Source organism: Anser cygnoides, chromosome 3, assembly GCF_040182565.1.
Source record: "Anser cygnoides isolate HZ-2024a breed goose chromosome 3, Taihu_goose_T2T_genome, whole genome shotgun sequence".
NCBI classification, from domain to species: Eukaryota; Metazoa; Chordata; class Aves; order Anseriformes; family Anatidae; genus Anser; species Anser cygnoides.
In genome coordinates this window covers 25,827,427-25,849,270 of record NC_089875.1, presented here as the reverse complement: position 1 = coordinate 25,849,270, position 21,844 = coordinate 25,827,427, and the positions used below count along the sequence as shown (strand labels likewise).

The 21,844-nt window shown below is 43.7% G+C and overlaps 1 protein-coding gene and 1 long non-coding RNA gene across 2 annotated transcripts; one reads left to right on the top strand and one right to left on the bottom strand.

Annotated features, from left to right (window-relative positions):
* Window positions 1–4,753: 4,753 nt before the first annotated feature.
* On the bottom strand, window positions 4,754–6,747 carry LOC136790355 (uncharacterized). Its single transcript, XR_010830130.1, has 2 exons — window positions 6,184–6,747; window positions 4,754–5,181 (listed from the first exon to the last, which is right to left on the bottom strand). It is a non-coding gene; the product is annotated as an uncharacterized lncRNA (long non-coding RNA).
* Window positions 6,719–21,432, top strand: UTP25 (UTP25 small subunit processome component). The gene is made up of 12 exons (XM_013174084.3): window positions 6,719–6,855; window positions 7,779–7,818; window positions 8,971–9,220; window positions 9,990–10,199; window positions 12,322–12,410; window positions 13,653–14,063; window positions 14,767–14,986; window positions 17,026–17,228; window positions 18,477–18,659; window positions 19,274–19,386; window positions 19,811–20,056; window positions 20,891–21,432. Exons 1-12 carry the CDS (start codon window positions 6,752–6,754, stop codon window positions 21,135–21,137), a joined length of 2,316 nt encoding a protein of 771 aa, XP_013029538.3. The 5' UTR covers window positions 6,719–6,751; the 3' UTR covers window positions 21,138–21,432.
* The last annotated feature ends 412 nt before the right edge of the window (window positions 21,433–21,844 follow it).

Here is a 21,844-nt window from a genome sequence, read left to right as displayed (position 1 = left end):
GGGCTTTTTTCCTAAGTCATCAGAGTACTTTAATTTCACTCTTTGGTCTGAGCAAGTTGAAATAATTGTGTTCTAACCAGAGCAGCATCTTGTACACTTCTAACATGTACAGGTACCAAGAACTGATTAGAGTCCCATCAGTCTGCAGCGGTCATGCTAAAAAAATTCAAGAGCAAGAGTTTGAGCTAGCCCTCAAAAATGAAGTGCAATGATTAAAGTTGCAGAGCAAGACAGTAATTCTGTATTATCCAAGATGGAATATAGAAAAAAAAACAAACCACGTCGACTAATTCAGTAACTCCTTGGCAAGAAAAATGAATTCTATTGTTCAGGATCAATTTTCAATTGACCAATTCTTCCTTAACGTGGGTACCCACCCAAAAGCAAAAGAAGTCGAAGTATGTGCTTCTTTCCTCTTTTCTCTAGCTTCTAATTCAAATCTGTACCTGTACTTCTCTTTCAAATATTTAATAACCTTACCCAATGCAGGGTATCTGGGGGTAAAAAACCTGGCCTTAAATACACTTTATAAACCATTTTCAATGAACATGGACATACCGCACACCTAGTCTGAAACACTGAAAAGTGTGTGTCCTATTTTTCTTGGTGTCCACAGGTTTGGGGCTATGTTTTTATCCCCTTCTTTCATGTTCAGTTTTCCATTTCTGGCATACCTGCTGCAATGCACATTTCTACCAAGTTGTCAGTTAAGGTATCTGCTATATTATACATGCTTCTACTTAAACAGTATTTTGGTGGTGTTTTTTTTTTTTTTTAAGGTAATATTGTAATAGAAAACACATGGGTTCAGGTAGCTTATGTGGTTACTTTACCTTGAAACTTTCTGAGAAGCTTACGTTTTTGAAAATATAGAATAATATTGCAGGAGATGATATTACATTTAGGATGCTATCTTATTCTGTGTATTCTGTTTCAGTCGTTTTACGGTGACAATACATTATAGTAACTGCAGCATAAGGAATTAGTGTCAGTAAACACATCAACTCTTTGCTTCTTGAAAAAGAATTGCAATGTGATTTTTCAACACCATCACTTAAAATGCAGGTCACACTGGCGCAAAAACAAATAAATAGCAAAACCATTTCTAGACTTGATTTCTTCCAGCAAAATAAGAAAATTAAGCTAAATATGGCTTTGAGAACAGATGTGTAAGACAAATGCATGTAAGCAGATCTCTTCTTGGATAAATTAGTTTTGCTTAGGAATAAAAGAAACGAGCAACTTCTACATGTAAGTAAAAATATTTGCCTGAATAACTTTCTGTTGATTGTTAATTCTACAGAAAGAGGGATGAAGAAATTTTTAAATCTCTCACCTTAAATATATATGGTCATGCTCTGCTGTTTCCATACTGCCTCTAATTAACTTCAAAGGGGGATTGTTACCCTTCAACATATAATAATAGCATCTTACTTTTACCATATAGAAGATGTAACAGAAAATGTTGCTTGGCTTTGTAAGTGCATTTTTTATAATATATATATATTTTGAGGAGTATATACTTGATTGTTAAATACCAAAGGAAGTATAAGATGCTGGTAACATGCTGTTTCCCACGTCACAAATATTTAAGGACTGTACTGGTAAGGACTTACTGCTTAAAATGCAAGAAGACAAGTCACTCTTGTGGCATAGCAGTATAAAAGAATTATTAAAAAAAAACACTTTACGTTTCCTTGATGTTTATGGCAGCCACCACCTATTTTTTTCTTTTCTGTTTTGTCTTTTACACCCAAACATTGAATTTACAGTAAATCAGAGAGACGCTTGAGGATAGCTTGTAACCGAAGGTTAATCACAGAAATACAGATCAAAGACTGATTTTTGTATGAGTCAGTCACAGACTTCAGAGCTGTACCAACACAAACACTATATATTCCTTTTTCTTTGTAAAGTAAGTATTTATTCTGCATAGACCATTCTACAACAGCAGTTAGTGACTTCTTGTCAGCCAGCAGCATGTGACAGGATTCTTCCATTTAGCTCTAAAGCCATTCAGTGTTTTGCCTTGCGTTTTCCCTCTGTCCTGACCTGTCACTCAGATTCCTTAATATAAAGACAGGAAACAAAGTAAGCCAGAGACCTCTGTTCTTGTTAAGGAAATGACTGGATATCCATTAAGAGTGCTTGACAGAAACTGTCTACCAGTGCCTACACATATTGTTTAATTAATTTATATAATAAATGTGTCACTCTCCTGGAAGTACAGTGAAGGGGAAAAAAAACAACCCTCTTACACCAAATAGTACCAACACCCATGATTGATTATTTGAAGTGTAAAATTCACTTGACAGTTTTTAAAAACCCAATTATACCCAGTTGTATGGGTATAATCCAAAACTCGTTACATCAATTGAGTAAAGTCAATGCCTCACCCTAAAAGACCTGCAACTGAACTGACCTGCTGAAATGGCCAACTCTAAAGGTATTTGTGAACCTTGCTTGTGAAAAGAACTTTCAGCTTTGTTAGAATCATAGGACAATTTGCCTGTGAATAAGTAGAAAGTTTGGACATTGGGGTGCATCAAGCACGGCATTGCTAGTCAGTTGAGGGAAGGGATTGTCCCGCTCTACTCTGCGCTGGTGCGGCCTCACCTCGAGTACTGTGTGCAGTGCTGGGCACCGCAGTACAAAAAGGACACTAAACTGTTGGAGAGCGTCCAGAGGAGGGCGACGTAGATGGTGAAGGGCCTAGAGGGGAAGACATATGAGGAGCGGCTGAGGTCACTGGGCCTGTTCAGCCTGGAGAAGAGGAGGCTGAGGGGGGACCTCATCGCAGTCTACAACTTCCTCGCGAGGGGGAGTGGAGAGGCAGGTGACCTATTCTCCGTTATCACCAGTGACAGGACCCGCGGGAACGGTGTTAAGCTGAGGCAGGGGAAGTTTAGGCCGGACATCGGGAAGAGGTTCTTCACCAAACGGGTGGTCGCACACTGGAACAGGCTCCCCAGTGAAGTAGTCACTGCACCAAGCCTGTCTGAATTTAAGAAGTGCACTTAGTCACATGGTCTGAACTTTTGGGCAGACCTGTGCGGTGCCAGGAGTTGGACTTGATGATCCTTATGGGTCCCTTCCAACTCGGGGTATTCTATGAGTCTATGATTTATTTTTGATGTATTTCTTACTTTAAGTCAGCAGCTGCCAAACATGTATTGGTCACCAATAACCTGGAAAGCAGGAATTTCTCTTGTCATGACTGTGCTTTCGGATCTTCACAAGTATTTTATTTTCTTGTTGTTCTCTGCTTTTATGCAAGTAGCACATCAAGACAACATCAAGGTACCTGCCTTTGCATAAGGAAAAGAACAGGAAGTTCTGTTTTACCAACTGTGGTTTAACTTACGCTGCGTAAGTAACTTACAGCAGAACTATATACATTTTAGTTACATTTGGATAGGAAAAGAGAATGATTGATACATTTATCCCGATAAAAAATATACATATGCTAAAATGAGGCAAAAAAAAAGGCATTTCACGAAGGAAAAGGGAAAAGTAAAAGTGGCAAACCGGGGATGAGGAAAAGGATAAAGGCAAGTGCTGCACTGACTAATGGAATGAGGCAAACAAATGCTGGCAGTAGGCTAGCGAAGAGGAATCAGTTGTGTTTAGCTTAGCAGAGCTCTCTAAAATAAAGGAAGCGGCTTATATAAAGCGCACGTCACAGGGATCAAAAGGATGACGATGCACAGGTAGCAGCCGCAGAATACTGCTGGGTTTAGTCATGCAGCTGCTGACAGAATTAGGTCAGCAGAACAGACTACAAAATTCAAGCTTTTTCCCCCCAGTTTTCTCTCCCAGCACTATCGCATGAATCAAAGCCCTCTCTGCTGCGAGTCTCTGGTGGGTAGGAGTCGAAGGAGCGCTGCTGCCTGCCCCGCCGCCCTCAAGATGGCGCCGCGTCACTACCCTGTGGAGAGAGAGGGCGGCGGTCAGCCCTGGCGTGGAGCTCTCACCACTGACAGGACACGGGCCGTGGCCTTCTAGCTCTGCTTGTGCTGCCGGGGAAACAGCACAGGTACGCCAACAGGTAGGCAGCTCCGCGAGCTGCTGTCATGGCAGAGTGCCACCGTGCTCAGGGCTGCCCGATCCTACCAAGCTCAGGCCTCGTGTTGGTGTGCCTGCGATGGCCTGACAGAACACGTGCTTCAGCGAAGAGTGCAGAGGGTGATGTGTAGCTGTTACTCGTGTGGCCCCTGATACCAAACAGAAAGGGCTTTCATTACATCCTCCTCCTCTTGCTTGGCTTTGGAAAAAATCTACTGCATCCAGCCTGTAAGTTGGAGACATTAAATATATACATATGTATATTTGATATTGCTACATGTTCTCTGAGGAAGAGTGATCTAGTTTAGGAACAGCGTTATCATACTGCACCTAGTGCCTGCATGCTGTCCAGTCCCAGGGGATGTTAAGGTCTATGCTGCTTTGTTATCTGTACCTCATCCAGGAGAAGGTGAGGTGTTACTCTGCAGGGGGAACAAATCTAGGACCCTTTTATGAATGGCAGCACAATGTTTTAAGTAGTTTGCAAACAATTTAATCCTAAGTGCCAAATCCTACCCAAGCAGGATCCTTCCTCACACAAGGTATGGGGAGGACACAGGAGGAAGGAGTCAGAGCAGAAAGGCATCAGTGGTCCCAGGAGTATTACTGTTTTCAAGGGTGAAATTGAAGTCAGGATGAAGAAAACTGGGGGACAGTAGGCACTGTGCCTCAGGCCCAAACCTGTAAGTCAGTATAAAAACTTTATTATTCTCAAAAGAAGTGTGAATAAGTGATCACAGAAGCAAGTACTAACATTCAGAGCATCAAAAAAGGATGAGGTTAATGCATTTTTAATTCATAATGCAATGTTAAAAAACAGAATGAAACTCAAGTTGGTAGTGTGAAACATTATCAGATCTTGAATTTGTGAGTGTACAAACAACACTCAAATCAAAGCTGTATCCTCACAGGAACTTGTTGGTAGTAGCGGTAATTGCCCGTTTGTTGGTTTAACATACATCTGCGTGCATAGGCTTGCAGCTGTTCACTGTCTTAGTAGTTGTGCCCCGTTCAGCCTCCAAAATCTACAAAGCCCTCATGGTTCAGCTGTGAACGAAGACTTTTTCCTTCTGCTGTCTCAGCTGCCACACTGTAGAAGTCAATAAGCAGCAAGTACTGCAACATGCAAATAAACCTGTTAGGTGGGGACAAAACCTTTTTTTCTTTCCACACTTCTGACAGAGAGAGGATTGATTGGCAATATTTTTCCTCTTAAAGACTGTGGCTGCCAAATCTAGAGAAAAACTACTGGTCAAAAATCAGTTATGCTAGTCAATGTTGTTACATGATGTAGTGGCTTTGACAGAAGCCTACTAAAGACATTTCCACCACTGGAGCTCTCAAGTATGTCATTTTACACGCTGTGGGGCTACTCAGTGAGTAGCAGACCAGACTATAGCAGAATGGCCTGGATTAAGACAACTTCTCCACACCAGGATTGGTTATCTTTCAACTCAGACAACTTTCCGGGTTGTATGTAATGGGAAGACAGTGGTATTAATAACACAGGAGTTGACAAATAACTACAACTTAAGTGTCCTTCCTAGTTAAGGAAAGTAAAAGTGTCATGAAACGTACCGTCCAGCTCCTGGGGGCTTCTCCTTAACTGGAATGCGGTTCATACTTCCTAGCCTCAGTCAAATCCATGGATGCTCTCAAATCAACACAGACTACCGAGATGTTATAGTCACTACCATTTTTCCCTGAAATTATTCACGCCCCCATCATAGTTGGGATTACCTTGCCTCCACTTCCCTTTGGTACTCTTTTCTCCAGGAGATGAACTGAAATCTGCTGTGTGCGCTTTACAGGAGAGACTGGCAGTGTGGGGCAGTGTCCTGCATTATAACTCTAGTTGTAGCCCCTCCTGCCCGAGGTAGAGCAGTTTCTGCTAGGCCAGACAGAAATCAGGAGATATGAAAGAATATGAAGTATTTTGAAACAAAGAATCGAGTGTGAATTGAGATTCTCATTTGAAATAATGTGAAGCAGATTCAGGGGAAGTCTGTGTCTAGAGGACTGGAGCATCTGTTGTACGAGGACAGGCTGAGAGAGCTGGGTCTGTTTAGCCTGAAAAAGAGAAGACTGAGGGGAGACCTCATCAATGTGTATAAATACCTGAGGGGAGGGTGTCGAGAGGATGGAGCCGGTCTCTTTTCAGTTGTGCCCAGTGACAGGACGAGAGGCACCGGGCACAAACTGCAGCCCAGGAGGTTCTTGCTCAATATGAGGGGGCACTTCTTTACTGTGAGGGTGACAGAGCACTGGGACAGGCTGCCCGGAGAGGTTGTGGGGTCTCCTTCTCTGGAGATATCCAAAACCCGCCTGGATGCCACCCTGCGCAATGTGCTGTAGGTGATCCTGCTCGGCGGGGACTGGGTCATCTCCAGAGGTCCCTGCCAGCCTCGGCCACCCTGTGAGTCTGGCAGGTTTTCGGGCAGCGCAGCAGCGGCTCTGCTCGCAGCAGCAGCGCAGGGAGCGGCGCCGCGGGCGATCGCGGCGGCCCTTCAGCTTCACGGCCTCGGATGTCTCCGCACCAGGGCCTTCTCCCGGCTCTCCTCCTCCTCCTCCTCCGCCGAGCTGGGGCAGGGCTTTCCCCCAGCGGGGCGCTGCGCACCGGGGGCGAGGCCGGCAGCGCGACGGCGGCGCCTGACGGCCGGGCCGTAAAGGCGGGCGGGAGGGCGGCATGGGGAAGCGCGGCAGCGGCGGGAGGGCGGCGGTGCTCGGCCTGAGCAAGAGGCAGAAGAAGCACCTGAAGGAGTTCGGGGAGGAGCACCCCTTCTACGACAAGTGAGTGCCCCCGGGGCGGCTGGGGGTCCCGAAAGGCGAGGGGAAGGCTGGAGAGGCGCGGCGGAGCCCTCCTGTAGGCAGCAGGGAAAGGCAGCGCCCGCAGGGTGCGCTCTGCTCGGCGGCGGTCACCAGCGCTGCGCTCGGCTTCCCGTGGCAGGCGTCTTCTTCCCTGCTTGGTAGATCGGTATTTAGCGCAGCAGGTAGGCTCTTGCCCTGGTCGGCTGTGTTGTACGAAGGGCCTTTAAAAAACGCCGAGCAGGTTTGGTGCCTGAGTTCTGGGTGAGGCAGCAGCCAGAGGATGCTCTTGGTAAACCCAAACCTCAGGTGTTGCCTGCTGCATCTGCTCCTCCAGCTGAACAGTCACCCTTATCAGTGTGAACTCATCAGTATTCTAAGCTGAACTTCGTCCTTGTCAGCTCTAGTGATCCCTCACACTTGCCTAACTTCTGTGATCCTTTAAAAGTTTTCCTGCAGCCCTTCCTTCCAGGTAGCTCTGACCTGGCCTTTCTCCTCTGAGAAGAGAGGAGTGAATTTCCTTCCGAGTCTTGCCAGGTACAGGTTGTCCTGCAGGAAGTTCTTCACTTTAGGCGGAGCTTTTCCAGTGTTTATACCCTTGTGGGTGTGTATATAATAAACAGCCTTCTGTTTAAAGCCAGATTCTGCTTTAAAATATTTCTCTTTTTGATCATTTATACTCAGGCTTCATTTATAGGCCGTAGCATCAGCTGAGAGAGAAACCTCTCAGGGTGAGCACTGAGTCTGCTTTCTTAGGGACAATGGTGTGATGCTTTGGTTTTAAGCTTTCTCTTAACTTCTCTAAGACTCGTGTGATTCAACAATTTCTTCTCCCCCTCATCTGTTTTTATCCTGTGCATAGTATCATTGACAGAGTAAAATACTTCAATCCTTTTATTTTTTTTCAGGGTTTCTGGAAGACCAGAAGCAACTCAGATCTGTGAACTGGTAATCTATTTTTGTTTCTTCCTCACTTGCATCTTTGTATAGTTCAGTGAACTGAAACGCTGAGCATTTTGCATTGTTCAGGCTGATCCAGTTGTTCTGTTTTAGAAAACTTGCTTCTTAGGAGGAAGAAATGAATGATTTTTGTATGCCTCTGAATTGTTCTCTGTGGTGTCAAACCCATAACGTGAGACATCAGAAGAAGCAGGATATAATATTGCTATTCTTGGTTGGTTCTGTTTTTCTTCACGTTACTTAATCATGGTGAAAAGTAAATGATGCTGTAAGTTGTTTTAATAATACTAATAAAGTTAGTGGTGCGTGAGTTAGGGGATGAGATGTTTTGTTCTCTGTTGAATGAAGAAATATGTTCATGCTCGTTCCCCTTCTTCAAATTGCCAATGCTTTAGTTTTCTTTCGGTTAACTTCCTTTATTGTCCGATTAATTAAAGAATTCAGAGTTTCAGTCTGGAAAAATAATTAGTTACATTGTCCACTTGTTTCCTTAAGCACTTAATGCATTAATGTTGTATATACTGAGTGTTCACCTTGGGCTGAAAGAACATAAAAAAGAAGCAAATGGTTCTTTGCTTGTACTCCTGGTTTCACTGTAATTCTGACTATAACCAGGCATGTTGTGGTTGGTTTGTACAAGCCTGGGGCAGAACTGGCTCTTAGAGTCTAGCTTGTTTGAAGCTTCGAGCTTAGCGCTGAGCCAAACCCGACCAACTCCTTGGTGGACTTCTGTCAGCTGAAGGTTATTTCACTTACTTCCCTGAAAGGTGGAAGCATTTTCTGCTTGTATGTGTGCCCTTCTACAATTTTTGTTGTGTGCATGGTTTTCCTAGGAAAATCCAGGGCCAGTTTGTCTGCGGAGAACAAATGTACTGACTCAGCTGAGCCTAAAAGAACCAAATTTTGAGATGCTCAGACTCAAATCAGTGCAGAATGAGGTACTAGGGCCTAGGTCTACCAAGATGCTTTCAAAATCTAGATGGAGGTGTCCAGCGTAACTATTTACATAAAATGGAGATCTTTGATAAGTCCCACTGCATCTGCATAGGGATAGAATGGGAAGAGGAAAGTGTAGCATGGGAACTAGAGGTGAGCGTGTTCATATGCTGCATAATAGAGTGTTACTGTTTTCACTTTTAGTCTGACAATTCTGATAAATCAAGCGCAGAAAGCGATTCAGAGATTGAAGTGGAACCCGTCCCTGTGTATCACAAGCTACTGGCTACCCTGAAGACCTCTCCTGAGTCTGAGAGTGAGGACGAGGAAGACGAAAGTGAATCGGAAGAGGCTGGGGAGAGCGAGATAGAGTTGGGCAGCGAAGGCTCCCAGGAGCCCGAAGAAGCAGACGGTGGTGAAGAAGACAAGGATGAAGTACCAGCCCAGGAAGAAGGTAGGTTGCCTTTTCCCTTACTCTGGTAAACGTTGCTTCAGTTAGAAGGTTTGAGTAATGCCTGTTCTTAGCCAGGATCCTGCTGGTTGGCTGGGTGCTCTGCTGGCTGGGGGGCTCTGTTGCTCCATTGCCTCTTTGTGGGTGGGAGCAGCAGCTGCCGGAGGGTTTTGCGGGGCGGAGGGTAGCTCTGCTCATTTTCCGGCAGGCAGCCCGCTGCTTCGTCCTCAGATGTTGTTTGTGCGGCAGCACAGGGGAAATCCACATGGAGCAGCATACCAGGGGTTCTCACCCACTCGCTGGGAGACGCAAGCTGTTCTCTCACACAGCATCTGGTTTGGCTGCTGCCACTGCGAGGAGAGAAAGGTTTGCCTCACAGCAGAGGAAAGTATATTTAAAATACAAGGAAACCTCCTCCCTTATGACGAGGCAGCCTCATTCATGAAGTCTGCAAAGAAATTCTGAGAGAAGGAGTCAATTTTTTTTATTTTCAGTTTTAGGTAATCAGAAACTAAAACTTGTGCTTTCTGAATAGGTTATTCCTTATATTTTCTCTGGGGAAACATGTTTTGTATTATTTAACATTTGGCATGCTAGCCAGCCAAAGGTTATTTCTTTTTTCCAAAATGTAAAACACAAAGCCCATTTTTATCTTTTTGCATACAGTATTTGGAGAAAAAGTTTGTCTCCAAGTGAACAACATAGCCAGCCAGAGGTAGCAATCAGCAATAACTTTTCCAGAAGATTATAACCTGTTTCTCTCTCTAACAAGTCACGGCTAAAGACACAGCAGAAGAGGCACTTGGCGAGGAGCAGGATGATGGCGTGGATGCCTCTTGTGACCTAAGTCATGGAGCAATTGAGTTTACCGATGTGAAACATGAATCTGAATTTAGCTTGGAAACCAATTTCATGGAAGAGGAGAGTGGAGATTGCGATGCGGACAAGAAAGAGAGCAATTCTTCACAAGCCTTTTCACAAGGTAAAACGTAGTATGCTTTGCTTAGTGATCTGCCTCTTGAGGAGTATCTGTACCGTGTAAATTATCAAATTCCTTAATGAGATGCTGTATAGCTTCTGAGTTCTCTGGCTACGTGATTCATTGCGTTGCCCACGTGTGAGCCTGTTGCATAAGGGACACTTAAAGCTGATGCAGGCACGCAGATGAGCCGCTCGTTTCCTGCAGCGCCTGTGGACAGGGATTTGGATTTGTTTCTGCTGTGACTTGTAAAGCCTGAAATACCAGGAACTAGAAATGTGCGTGGAGGGGGTTGTCTTCTTCTAACGTGTTAATGGTAGTTAAAAAAGCTGGTGCAATGTAAAGGGTCCTGCAAGCCCGCACTTGAATATGGAAGGTATTCTTGGCACGGGCGGTGCTGGAGGTGGTCACAAAACTGACCAGTGAGAGGATCCTTCACAGCTGGGTGGAGTTAGAGGTGAGGAGCCTGGGGCAGCTACAGTAACTTAGACAACTGCTCAGGGCTCTTGGATTTTGAAGGTTGTGCAGAGCAGTCTGACTACCCCAGGATCAGGAAGACACGAGGCATCCACAGCATCTGTGTGGTGCCTTCTGAGGGCGCAGCCCAGCGTCTCGGTGCCGCAGTGCGCCCGTGGGTGAAGGCTGAGCTCCGGTGTTGGAGTCATCCCACCATGTGTAATACAAATAGCTGTGTGCACGGGTGTGTGATATTTCAGTGATATGCCACACGTTGGCACTTGCAGAGCTCCTATTCATATTTCATGCTCTGCGGTTTTAATATCAGATGGCGTAGTTTGAGAGAGGGGAATATGTTTGTAGCATCCCTAGTGATGCTGGCTTGTCATCTTAGAGCAGCAGCTGACATTAGATCTGGGAGGCAGCCTAGCTGGTACATGAAATGTGGGGAAGCATCAAAGGGCCGTGTGATAGAAGAAACAGCTCCTTCTTGTTACCATGAGAATATTACTTAGGCCGTTGGCGTTGCATTTTAATGAGAACCACAGCTCTCCAACTGCATGCCAAGTATCCTAACAGCTTTCTTCAACCTATAAATGATGCACTACTTTTCAGTGGGTTGCTGTAGCTCGGGAGTGGCTTTATAATCTGTTACAGAAGATCTTATACATCTAAGATAGCAGAAAGTGAATGAATTTCTCCTCAGGTCCTGGGGTCACTACAATTCCTGAGAATGCTTTGTTGTCATTCCTCTTCTTAATTTGACAAACGGGGGAATTGGTAAAACTCACTGAAGAGAGAGCCCCTATTACAATTAAATGATAGCCCTTCTATTGCTTTGCTGGGAAGATATATTCGACAGCAGTATGTCCTGAGTAGCAAATGCCTTGACTTTTGCTGGGTAACTTGGGCTAGATACCCTTTGGCAAGCACTAGTGTCCTCTGATTGCTCTTCCTCATGCAGTGAGTGCTACTGTGCTGCAAGCAGTATGTGGGGTTTGGTTTTCAAAATAAGCCTTGCTTGTTAATTGTGCATACCTGTGTCTTTGCATGTAATACGATGTTACAGTCCCCTGCCTCCCTCTCCTTTCTGAAAAGAAACGCTGATTAGATAAATCGTACTTTTATTCACTTTTGGCAATTTTTGCCTTCCTTCACCCAGATCGCCTCCTCTTTTCTCTGCTTTATCACAGTGTGTTCCTATCACTGCCCAGAGATGCAGAGCCCTCGGCCGTAAGCTCACTTGGGTCTTGGCTGTTGACAGCCTATTTCACCTGCAAGGAGCATAAATGCTAACTGATGTTTATCGGTGTCAGAGCCTCAAGCAGAAAATTGCCACAGTCTTTTCTTCTACATATTGCTTTCCTGTCCAACATTTGTTTTGTGACTGAAAGTTCTAGTGCTTCCATAAGTGCTTCGTCTTCTTTCTCTGCTCCCCCCCCCTTTTTTTTTGTTTAGGCAATCTGTCAAATCTGTTCTCTGTGTTTTTGTAGAGAGAATTTGACATCCTTTTTCGCATCTCCTGGTGCTTTGAAATAACTAGTTTTAGCTGTGGTGTTGGCCAGCACAGAAACTGTTCGTGTCATTTGCAAATCCGTTCTGAAACTTGATTCTGGTATCAGCTACAACAGTTCTCAGGACTCGTTGTTGTTGTTGTTTTTACACATAGATCCATTTAAACAGCACATGGACAAAGAACTTGAAGAAAAAGAAGTAGAAAAAATGTCTACGCTTTCTAAAACTTCAAGTCAAATCAAGGTAACGTTGTCCTGTAGCAATTCAAAGCTCCTAAAGATGCTGAGGTAAAAATAACGTGTTGTATACAAGTGCAGTAGATTTGTATTATTGTTGGCTCTGGAATTGTCAAGGTTTTGTCACAGCATTGTTGCTGAAGTGTTTTGTTCTTTACTTAATGCTGGGCATGAGTTGAAATATAAAGTCTGCTGTTATATCAATGCATGGTGACACGTCTGAAAAAAGAGCTTTAGAGTTTAGTTTATAATCCTGAGATCAGAGGTGTGTACTCGTGGCGCTGGGTGGAAACAGGACTGGTCTCCGCATGGTAACAGCGGGATGCCAGAGACGTGCTCTGGAACTGAATTTGTGAGGTGACCGTTTACAGTCTCAAACGTACTTGTGATGCCCCTTCATGTTCTTGTTCAAGACCTTTGTACCTCCGTACACATTCACAAGCAGGTAAAGGTGGGTTTTAACCCGTTTGTTAATACTGGAAGTAATGTGTGAATGACAGTACCAGAAAACAGCCTCGGTGCTTGAAACAGAATACTGGTTTTCAAAATAGTCATTTTTAGACAAACCTTTGCTTCTTAACTTTTTCACATCTGATTTCGTTTTGGAGGGTTGCCCTGCATTCTGGTCAGCCATATGCTGGGTGACATTTGCTGGAAGAGATCCAACAGTTAGTCAGTCAGAGAGCAAGCTGTGACTTTAAAAAAATTTTTTTGAATATGGTAGCCAAAAATACCAGTGCCACCTCAAGCAATATATGATGTATCTTTGCTTAATTGGGTGTAGCAACGTTATGGGAACAGAATGGGACAACTTGTGTGGCAGGAGGCTTAGAGTTTTCCCCTGATGCACTGAAAGGTTTCACCCTTTAAAAGCAGCGCGTACCTCAGCGTGGCTGATCTGTAAACATGGTTGAGCTCCAGGGTTGGCAGAAATGACATCCTTCCTCTTCCTCAGTTTTCTCATTGGCAAAATGAGGACAGTTGTAGCCACGTCACTGCAAAATACATCCAGGTCTAGTGAGCTCAAGTTTATTGTTATTTTCTGTGGTAGGTACTAAGGAAGAGATTGCTTGTTGGGGAAAAAAAGGTGTCAGCTTGTATTATGAGGAAAGTAGTTTCTCAAATTTCATGAACCTGATTAAACTATCAGTTGTGGTGATGTACCTCTGTGCTTTTAGCTGTACTAAGTTTGGTATATTTGACTCTTCCTTTTTTTTAATCTATCTGTCTCTATATTTTTTTCCTTCAGTGGCCAAGGCTGGGTCAGTTAACTTTTTCTTCCACTTTGGAGAAACATACAACTTTAAAACCAGACAAAGAATTTGATGTGAAGCAGCTTCATCTTCATAAGCCTTTAGAATCCACGTGGCCAAAAGTGAATAAACAGTTCCTGTCGCCAACGACCAAACCGAGCGATCCCTCTTTTACCCCCTTACAAAGAGAGCTCTTCTCTATTATGAATGCCTACAAGGACTTGTTCTATCCAGAAAGAAAGGCTTTAACGAATGGAGAAGAAATCCGGCATGCGTACTGCTTGCATGCCTTGAACCACGTCCTGAAGGCGAATGCCCAGGTGCTCAGCAACAACGCCAAGAAGAGAGACCAGAAGCCAGGGACGGACAGCGATGACTACAGGGACCAGGGGCTCACCAGGCCTAAGGTAAGAGAGCTTCGTACATGTGATTCCCCTGCCCACCCTGGGTGCTTGGTCCGGCTGTGTAAATGTCCTGCTGCCCTGTTACGTTATGGGTTCCTAGGCATGTGCCTTTCTGCAGCCCTTGGCCATGCCTGGAAGTCGTCTGTGGGGCAAATACCTCGGGAGAAGCAGCGAGCACAAGTTTCAGCCAGCCTGTTTCTGTGCCCATCGCAATCTGCAGAGCTGGACTCAAACAAAACCCAAAGAGGGGTTGGGAGAACAGGAGAACGTGTTTAACCATCCCCTGTAATCACACCCTCTGTGTAAGATGCAGAACCGCACTGCTCTGCTGGCCAGTCCGTGTCCACAAGCACGCTGCGTCCCAGCACATCCTCTCTCCTTGCTGCATGTCAGAATTTTGGCTCGTTCTGCTTCCGTGTGGACCCATCTGGGCCTGCCTTTCCTCAGAGAAGCTAACTGGTGACATGCCATAAGGAAGTCACAAGCTAGGGGCCTCTTTCAGTGTGGATGTGTGTGCCTTGACTTGAGGGCACAGACCTGTCTGTCAGATCAGGTTTTGTCATGTAGGCAGAGATGGTTGGTGATTGTACCCTGGAAGGAGGCTGAGGTTTTGTTTTGACTGTTGGGAAGCCCAGTGGGGGCAGATCAAAGTCAAAATAATTACATGTTTTATGAGTTGTTCTGTTGTAACTGTTGATCTGTGCAGGTGCTGATGATAGTGCCCTTCCGGGAATGTGCTTTGAGAATTGTGCACATTCTCATCAGTCTTCTTGAAGTGAACGACAAAAGAAAAATAGATGTAAGTAATAAAAAGCGCTTCAAGGGAGAGTTTGGCTTTGACCCAGAAGAGAAGCCCCCCAACCTGAAAAGACCTGAAGATTACGAAGCTGTCTTCGCTGGCAACATCGATGACCATTTCAGAATTGGTAATGACCTACAGAACGGACGGCTTTAGCTTGTAAAGCAGGGGGAGGTAATCTAACAAGTGTTTGCTAAATGTCTGGGAGCCATCAGGGCTGGTAGGACTTGAGATTCTGAGGTATTTATGCTGGTTTTTGTATCAGCAACTTGAATATTTCTGAAAATATTCTGTGCCTTACCACAAAAAAGGAAGAGAAAATGCAGAAGTAATGATTTTCACATCAAGTTCAGAGTCACTTAAAATGCACTGATTGTTTTATTGCGGCAGGGTTGCCCACACCTCATTATAAAGAGGATAGTCTTGACTTATGCAGCAAAATCTTTCATTTTATTTTTAAAAAAATCATCTCAAGTTAGCAGTTATTTGCAATTTATCTTTAAATCAGTAATAGTGGGAACAAAATTAAAGCTCAGTACTAAGCAAAGCAGTTCTCTGCTCTATTGCACATGGTCTTCATGAATGCAAAGGGATGGCCAGCAAGTAGGACTGTTGGACAAGCAGCAAATTTAAGACTATTTCATAATGTAATGTCATGCTGTTGTAGTAACTCAGCGTGCAGAGAATTAGTTCAGTTCCTGGAGCTGCCACAGTGAGTAGGCAGTTTTTCTAACTTAGCTTGACAGATAAGAGGCTCTTGAAATTATTGCCCCTTGAAAGATAAATTGGCGTCCCAAGAGATTTAATGATATAGTGGAAGATGCAAGAAAGACTGAGTGGGAACTACTTGCTTCCCCAGTGAATATCTAGCTTGCTGAGAACATCTTACTTTTTGTAGCAAAATAATTTTCCTTTCAACCCTCTGCTGTACTACAGCCTGTTTGATCCACTTACTAGGTGTGAAGAAATGCAAGTAACAGCACTGAAAGTTTCTTCAAGCAGAAGCAAATCACAGAAGCAGCATAATTATTTTTCTTAGTGTGCTTCACACCCTGTTACTTCAGCGCTAAGATGTAATTTAAATCGTGTTTGTTATGCCTTACTAAAACCCACCCTTTCACATCTTTAAACCAAAGATGACTTACAGTTGTTAAACTGTGTATATGATGACATGTTTTGGGGAAAAGTGGTGCTTTCTTCCTGGAAATTCAACCAGTTGTGCCTTTTATTTCATTTTATCGTCAGGTTAAAATAGATAGCAGGAGAGGTCCCTAAAGATATCTGTGTGGAATTCTTGAGCGCGTTTTAAAGAGCCTTCAGCTGTAGCTGTGGTCGCTGTCGTCACGCAGATAGGGGGAGAAGCTGAAGAGACACCTGCACTGGGCAGCCTCTAGTTGAACCATTTGAACACGGTTCAAACCTGGATTTTAAGATCAGAAAACTGTATGTTGCCCAGTAGCTATGGCATAAGTAATAGACTTCTTTGATTCCTTCCTTTTCCCCTCTGTAGCATGAGAGGCGATGCAGGAGCTGATGTGCCCTGCACACTGCAGCGTGCATCTTGAGAAGCCAGGTACCTGGCAGTAGTGCGAGACAGTGCTTTCAGCCTCTGTAAGGTGCTGAGCCTTTTCCTTGGCATTTTAGTAGCAACTGAAGTGGTCCTGTGAATGAAAGCAGTCTATAGTCAAGAGGTCCATGCCGAATCTTTCATGACAGATTAAGGTAACTCTTACTATAGCACGTAATGGCAGAGACTGAAGCCCAGAGTTTAGGGTAAAGGGAACAGTTAATCATTTCTGCTTTTGCATTTCTCAGTCTTTTTAGCCCACTCTTCCCTCATTTTTTTTATAACAGAAAATCAGGAGAAATATGTTTCGGTTCAAAAATGTTGTTCAAGCTAAGAAAAATCTGGAGGAAAAAAAAAAAAAGAACTTCTGAAAGAGTTTGCAGAACTTCATGAAAATCTGCCGAAGGCTTGTGGAATGGGGGTGGGGTGGATAAGCACATTTTCAGGGAAAGAGTTTCAGCCAGATTGATTTGTCCAGCTCTAATCACTAGCATGTGCTAAGGGAGAAGGAACATAGGAGTTACTGTTCCAGAGCCTTCGGGAAGAAAACAGTTGATAATTGACCTTGACTAAGAAAATGTCTGTCTGTTGTCGGACAGGGGTTGCGATTCTGCAGAAGAGTATGAGATTGTATGCACCATTTTACTCATCGGACATCATCATTGCCTCTCCCCTGGGTATGAGGACTGTCATTGGCGCAGAGGGGGAGAAGAAGAGAGACTTCGATTTTCTGTCATCGATAGAAATGCTCATAATTGATCAAGCAGATATTTACCTGATGCAGAATTGGGAACATGTTCTGGTGCGTTTTCCATATTTTTTTTTTCAGTTGCACTGTCTTATTAGTCTGATTACAACTTATTTTTAACAATGAACAGTTTTACTTTTTTTTTTTTCTAACTAGACGTGTATGCTTGTTCCTTTTCTCTCCTCCACCCTGATATTTATTTTTCTTATACTACGAATGATTTTCCTACAGCTTTTGGTAGCATTCAGTAATTGTTCTCTGTAAACCTTAGTATCTGGTGCTTTAGTGGTGTGTGTAATCAAAGGTTTTTTGCTCGTTTGTTTTGGGGAGTTTTAATTATCTTGCAGGATGCAATAATGATGATTCCTTCAATCACATCTGGGAGAAAATCTGCCAGTTGTCTGACTGCCCGGTGTCTGTCAGACTGCAGCCGTGTGAGGAATTCATACAATCTAATTGAGGTTCCTCCAGAAAGCAATGGGTACTGGTGCTTGTCTCCGCTGACTGCAGAAATATTAACCATTAGTCGTATCCAAAGTTAAGCAGTCTAAAGCTTTTCCTGTATGGATAGCGAAAATATAGCTGTAGGATTGTGGTTAGTTTGTGCTAGTACCCATACTTTATGGCTTTTGGTTAATAAAAGTTTTCAAGATTGAAAGGTTGAGGGTTTTTTTTGTTTGTTTGTTTCACATGGAAGCACCTTCGAGGTTTTTTGGCCTGACATTGCGACAGCGTGATGTTACTGTACGTTTTGAATGAGCCCAGAAGGCATCTTGCTTCCTGGCAGGCCCAGGAGCCTACATGATACTCACGGAATGTGTCCTGGAGCCTGTTACTCTCTTTTGCCTTTGGGTGCAGCTGCCTGCCATGCAGCAGCAGCAATACTGGTTCGAAGCATCATTCAGTGAGGCCAAACTGAGGTGAATTTCATGACTTGAACCCAGGCTGGCGCTGAATGCAGTGGAGACTGCAGTTGGGCTGTTTCTAGCTCAGAAACCTTGGGCCCATTGACGTCGGTACAAACAGACAGACAGACCCATTAGACGTGCCCCGTGGGAGAAGCAGCAAAGGCTGCTGTTATGGATGACTTAAGAGATGGTATTTCTAAGTTCCGTGGAGTGAAATTGTTAAATTACTCTTGATATGGTCAATAAATTCCAAACAGTCGTGTCTTGGGAGATCACTACTGTTAAATTCTGTGCTTTCTTGCTCATCCCTGCCCACTTCTTGCTGCAGTTAAGGCTCTTGCAGTCTGGGTGCAGTGATGTCAGTCTGCAGTGATGTGTTTCTGTCTCTGTGTAGCACCTGATGAAGCACATTAACCTGCTGCCTTTGGATTCCCATGGGGTAGACTTTTCCCGAGTGCGAATGCTGAGTCTCAACAACTGGTCCAAGTACTACCGTCAGACGCTGCTGTTCAGTGCTCTTCAAGATCCCCAGATTAACTCCATCTTCAACAAACACTGCTTCAATTATACGGGGCAGGTGAGTTCACAGATGAGCTCAAGACTTCTTTATGCATAATGGAGGGGGAGAGGAAGAGGAAAACCCAATGTGTGGAAAAACTGTATCTTAGTTGTATAAATCTGTATGCCAGTAATTCCGTTATCAAATTGTTTCAGTCTGAGTCTGCATGATGCTGCATGACAATATCTAATGCTGTGCTGAAGCCATAAAAAGATGCTCTTCTTGCAGCAGTACTTGATCCTTTTATTTCATGTTCAAAGTCAGATTTTATTTTTTCTTAATTTGATGCAGGTAAGTTATCTTGTTTTATTTATTTTGTTGTCAGATCAAGGGTTGAACATCTTCCTTTTTTATGATTCTTACTACATAAGAAGCACAAGCAGCTATTTGAAAGAAACAGGAAAAATAAAAATCTGAGTTATCCATCTTAAATCATAGAAAGGCAGGACATAAGCAGCTGTCGGGCATATTTAACAGCTCTGTTACACATATGTGAATGTATTTTGGTGTTAGAGCTTTCTTAAAATCAGCCTTGCACACTGCTTGCAGATGTGAGTTACTAGCAGAAGGCTGGCTGGGGTGTGGCCGCGTTGAGATGCTGCTTCCCTGAGTATCCTGCTTTGTTCCCGCAGGTGGCTGTCCGCAACGTACCGCTCATTGGCTCCATTAGCCGTGTTGTGGTCCAGCTCCCTCATGTTTTTCGGAGGATAGAAGCTGAAAACTTAACTTCCGTGATAGATACAAGGTACTCAGTGTTCCAGACCATTTTGCTGTGCCCTCGTGACCACAACTTCAGATTTAGTTGAGCGTATTGCTTCCTGCAGAGCGTAGGGCCAGGGGGATTTCACAATAGAAGTGCGCCTTCATTAGTCTTCTGACGTGGGCTGGGCTCTGCAGAGCTTTAGGGGAATATGGAAATTCTTGTCAAAGGCACTGGAGAAGAAAACATTGGAAAGCATTACCAGTCTGTACCATACCCGTATAGCCGTGATGAAGCTTTAGACCATTATTTCTACAAGTGTAGACATCCTAAGAAGTTAAAGAAGGAAATAATGTAGTTAAAATCTTCCATAGTCTGTTGTGTCTGATGATATTCCTGTCTGAGGTTGTATCAGCATTGGAAACTAGTTGTTAACTCTGATTAAAACATGCATGTTTTCTTAACGTAGGTTTCAGTTTTTCATCGACAAGGTTTTGCCCGAGTACCGCGATGCCATCATGTCACACACGCTCATTTATGTTCCGTCGTATTTTGACTATGTGCGTCTTCGAAATTACTTCAAGAAAGAGGACCTGAATTTTGCTCACACTTGTGAATACACTAAAAAGGGTGGCATCTGCAGAGCACGGCGCTTCTTTCTCAATGGAGACAAGCAGTTCTTACTGCTCACCGAGCGCTTCCACTTTTACAAAAGGTGAATTGGGAATTCCACTTTTACAAAAGAGGCCTGAGTTTTCCTCTGGGTTGCATGTGTACTGTTTTGGAAGTATAGTGACCTTAGTCATAGATGGGCTGTATTGCTTTTAGAACCTGTTGGATCTTTCTAAGGAGTTCTTTGAGTGATATAAGAGCTTCTCAGTTTACTTCAAAAATTTCTGCATGCTGCCATGGTCCCTTGCAGAGCTTCTAATGCTTTGGTATGCACAGGACTTTATTCAGCAAGGTATGTGCTGCCAAGTTCCACTGATGTCAGGAGAGGATGATACATCCTGCAGAATGGGGTTCACTGTGCCTTTTATTAGTGTTCATCTGAGCCACTGTAACTACATACAATTCTGGAAAAGGTTATGCAATTAGCTCAATAATTCAATATAGCAGGCTGAGGCCAAAGGAAAAATCTACTGCATCCTGACTGGAGCTGTTCGGAAGCTCCTGATAGAACAGGTTTTGCTATTAGCAGAAGACGTTTTAGCAAATCTTAAAAAAAAAAAAAAAAAAAAATCATGAGTATCAGTATGATCAGGCTTCACTATCTTAGAATCTAAGCCACAGAGGCTGAATACTGCAAAATTGGTAGTGGGCTGTACTTTAGAGGAAGTCACAGTGCCTGGGCAGCATTAGACCTCCCTAAATTCCACACCCATGGCAAGTTTAGTCGCCAGCCCATGATGCAGGGTTTGCAGAGTTGAGCTGATGTGCATTGAAGATAGTGGAAATTGGAGGAAGGGAGATGGGATTGATACTTTAACATGCACACTTTGTACAAAGTTCCAACAAAGTTACTTTACTTTTTTTTTTTCTCCTACAGGTATACAATAAAAGGTATTAGGAACCTCATTTTCTATGAGTTACCAACCTACTCCCACTTCTACAGTGAGATTTGCAATATGATGAAGGCCACAGACAGTGGAGTGGATGCTACATGGACCTGTACTGTGTTGTACTCCAAGTATGACGCTCAGAAATTGGCTGCAGTGGTTGGCATAGATCGCACAGCTCAAATGCTCCAGTCCAAGAAAAATGTGCACCTCTTTGTTACAGGAGAAAATGAATAAGTGATGCTGCAGGCGAGACAACTCAATGGACCTGGATTTTATTCCTAATGCACTTTTTGATGTTGCATTTTAGAAATGTTTTAAACTTTTTAGTCCCTTTTACTAAGAGTTCTGCTGAAGTTGTTCATGTAGTATGAAATTTTATGTTTCAGTTCTCTGTCCAACAAGAAACAAAGGATGTCATTCAAGGTTGTGGGGTTTCCGCTGTATAAAAAGAAAACCAATCCAGAGTTATCACTATTCTTGTATAGCGGAAGACTCACTCTTCAGTAAAAATTGGTGGTGTGATAAATACCTTTGGATTGGATTGTTTCACTTAATTTTCTGATGCAAACTCCTTCTTTTGTGAAAGGCAACTTTTTCATTTAATCTAGGTAAAAAAACTGTGCCCAAGTATGAAGGTGATCTCTATTTTATAAGCCTGGGTAAGAGAGGTGCAGGCAAAGCCTCTTCAGCACAAGCACATTGTTGAATGAGAGTTGAACTTGCTGGGGTAGGAGCTGGGGTTCTGTGTTTTTTTCCTGAGTGACCTAAATATTTTCTGCCTGCTATTTACAACCCTCGCTTCAGCCCCCCTGACCAATCAGTTTTACCAGAGAGTTGTTTTTTTTTTTTCTAAAAGAAAAATTGGAGTTGAATTTGGCAGGCAGAAAAGCCAAGCTGAGCCCTGTGATCACCAAAGCAGTGTTGTGGAGTACAAAACCCTG

Bases quoted from the DNA above. Each gene is read 5' to 3' on its own strand.
- UTP25 (XM_013174084.3), top strand. From the start codon at position 6,752: ATGGGGAAGCGCGGCAGCGGCGGGAGGGCGGCGGTGCTCGGCCTGAGC. The intron at 7,819-8,970 runs GTAATCTATTTT...TTTCACTTTTAG, and splicing joins CAACTCAGATCTGTGAACTG to TCTGACAATTCTGATAAATC. The intron at 12,411-13,652 runs GTAACGTTGTCC...TTTTTCCTTCAG, and splicing joins AAACTTCAAGTCAAATCAAG to TGGCCAAGGCTGGGTCAGTT.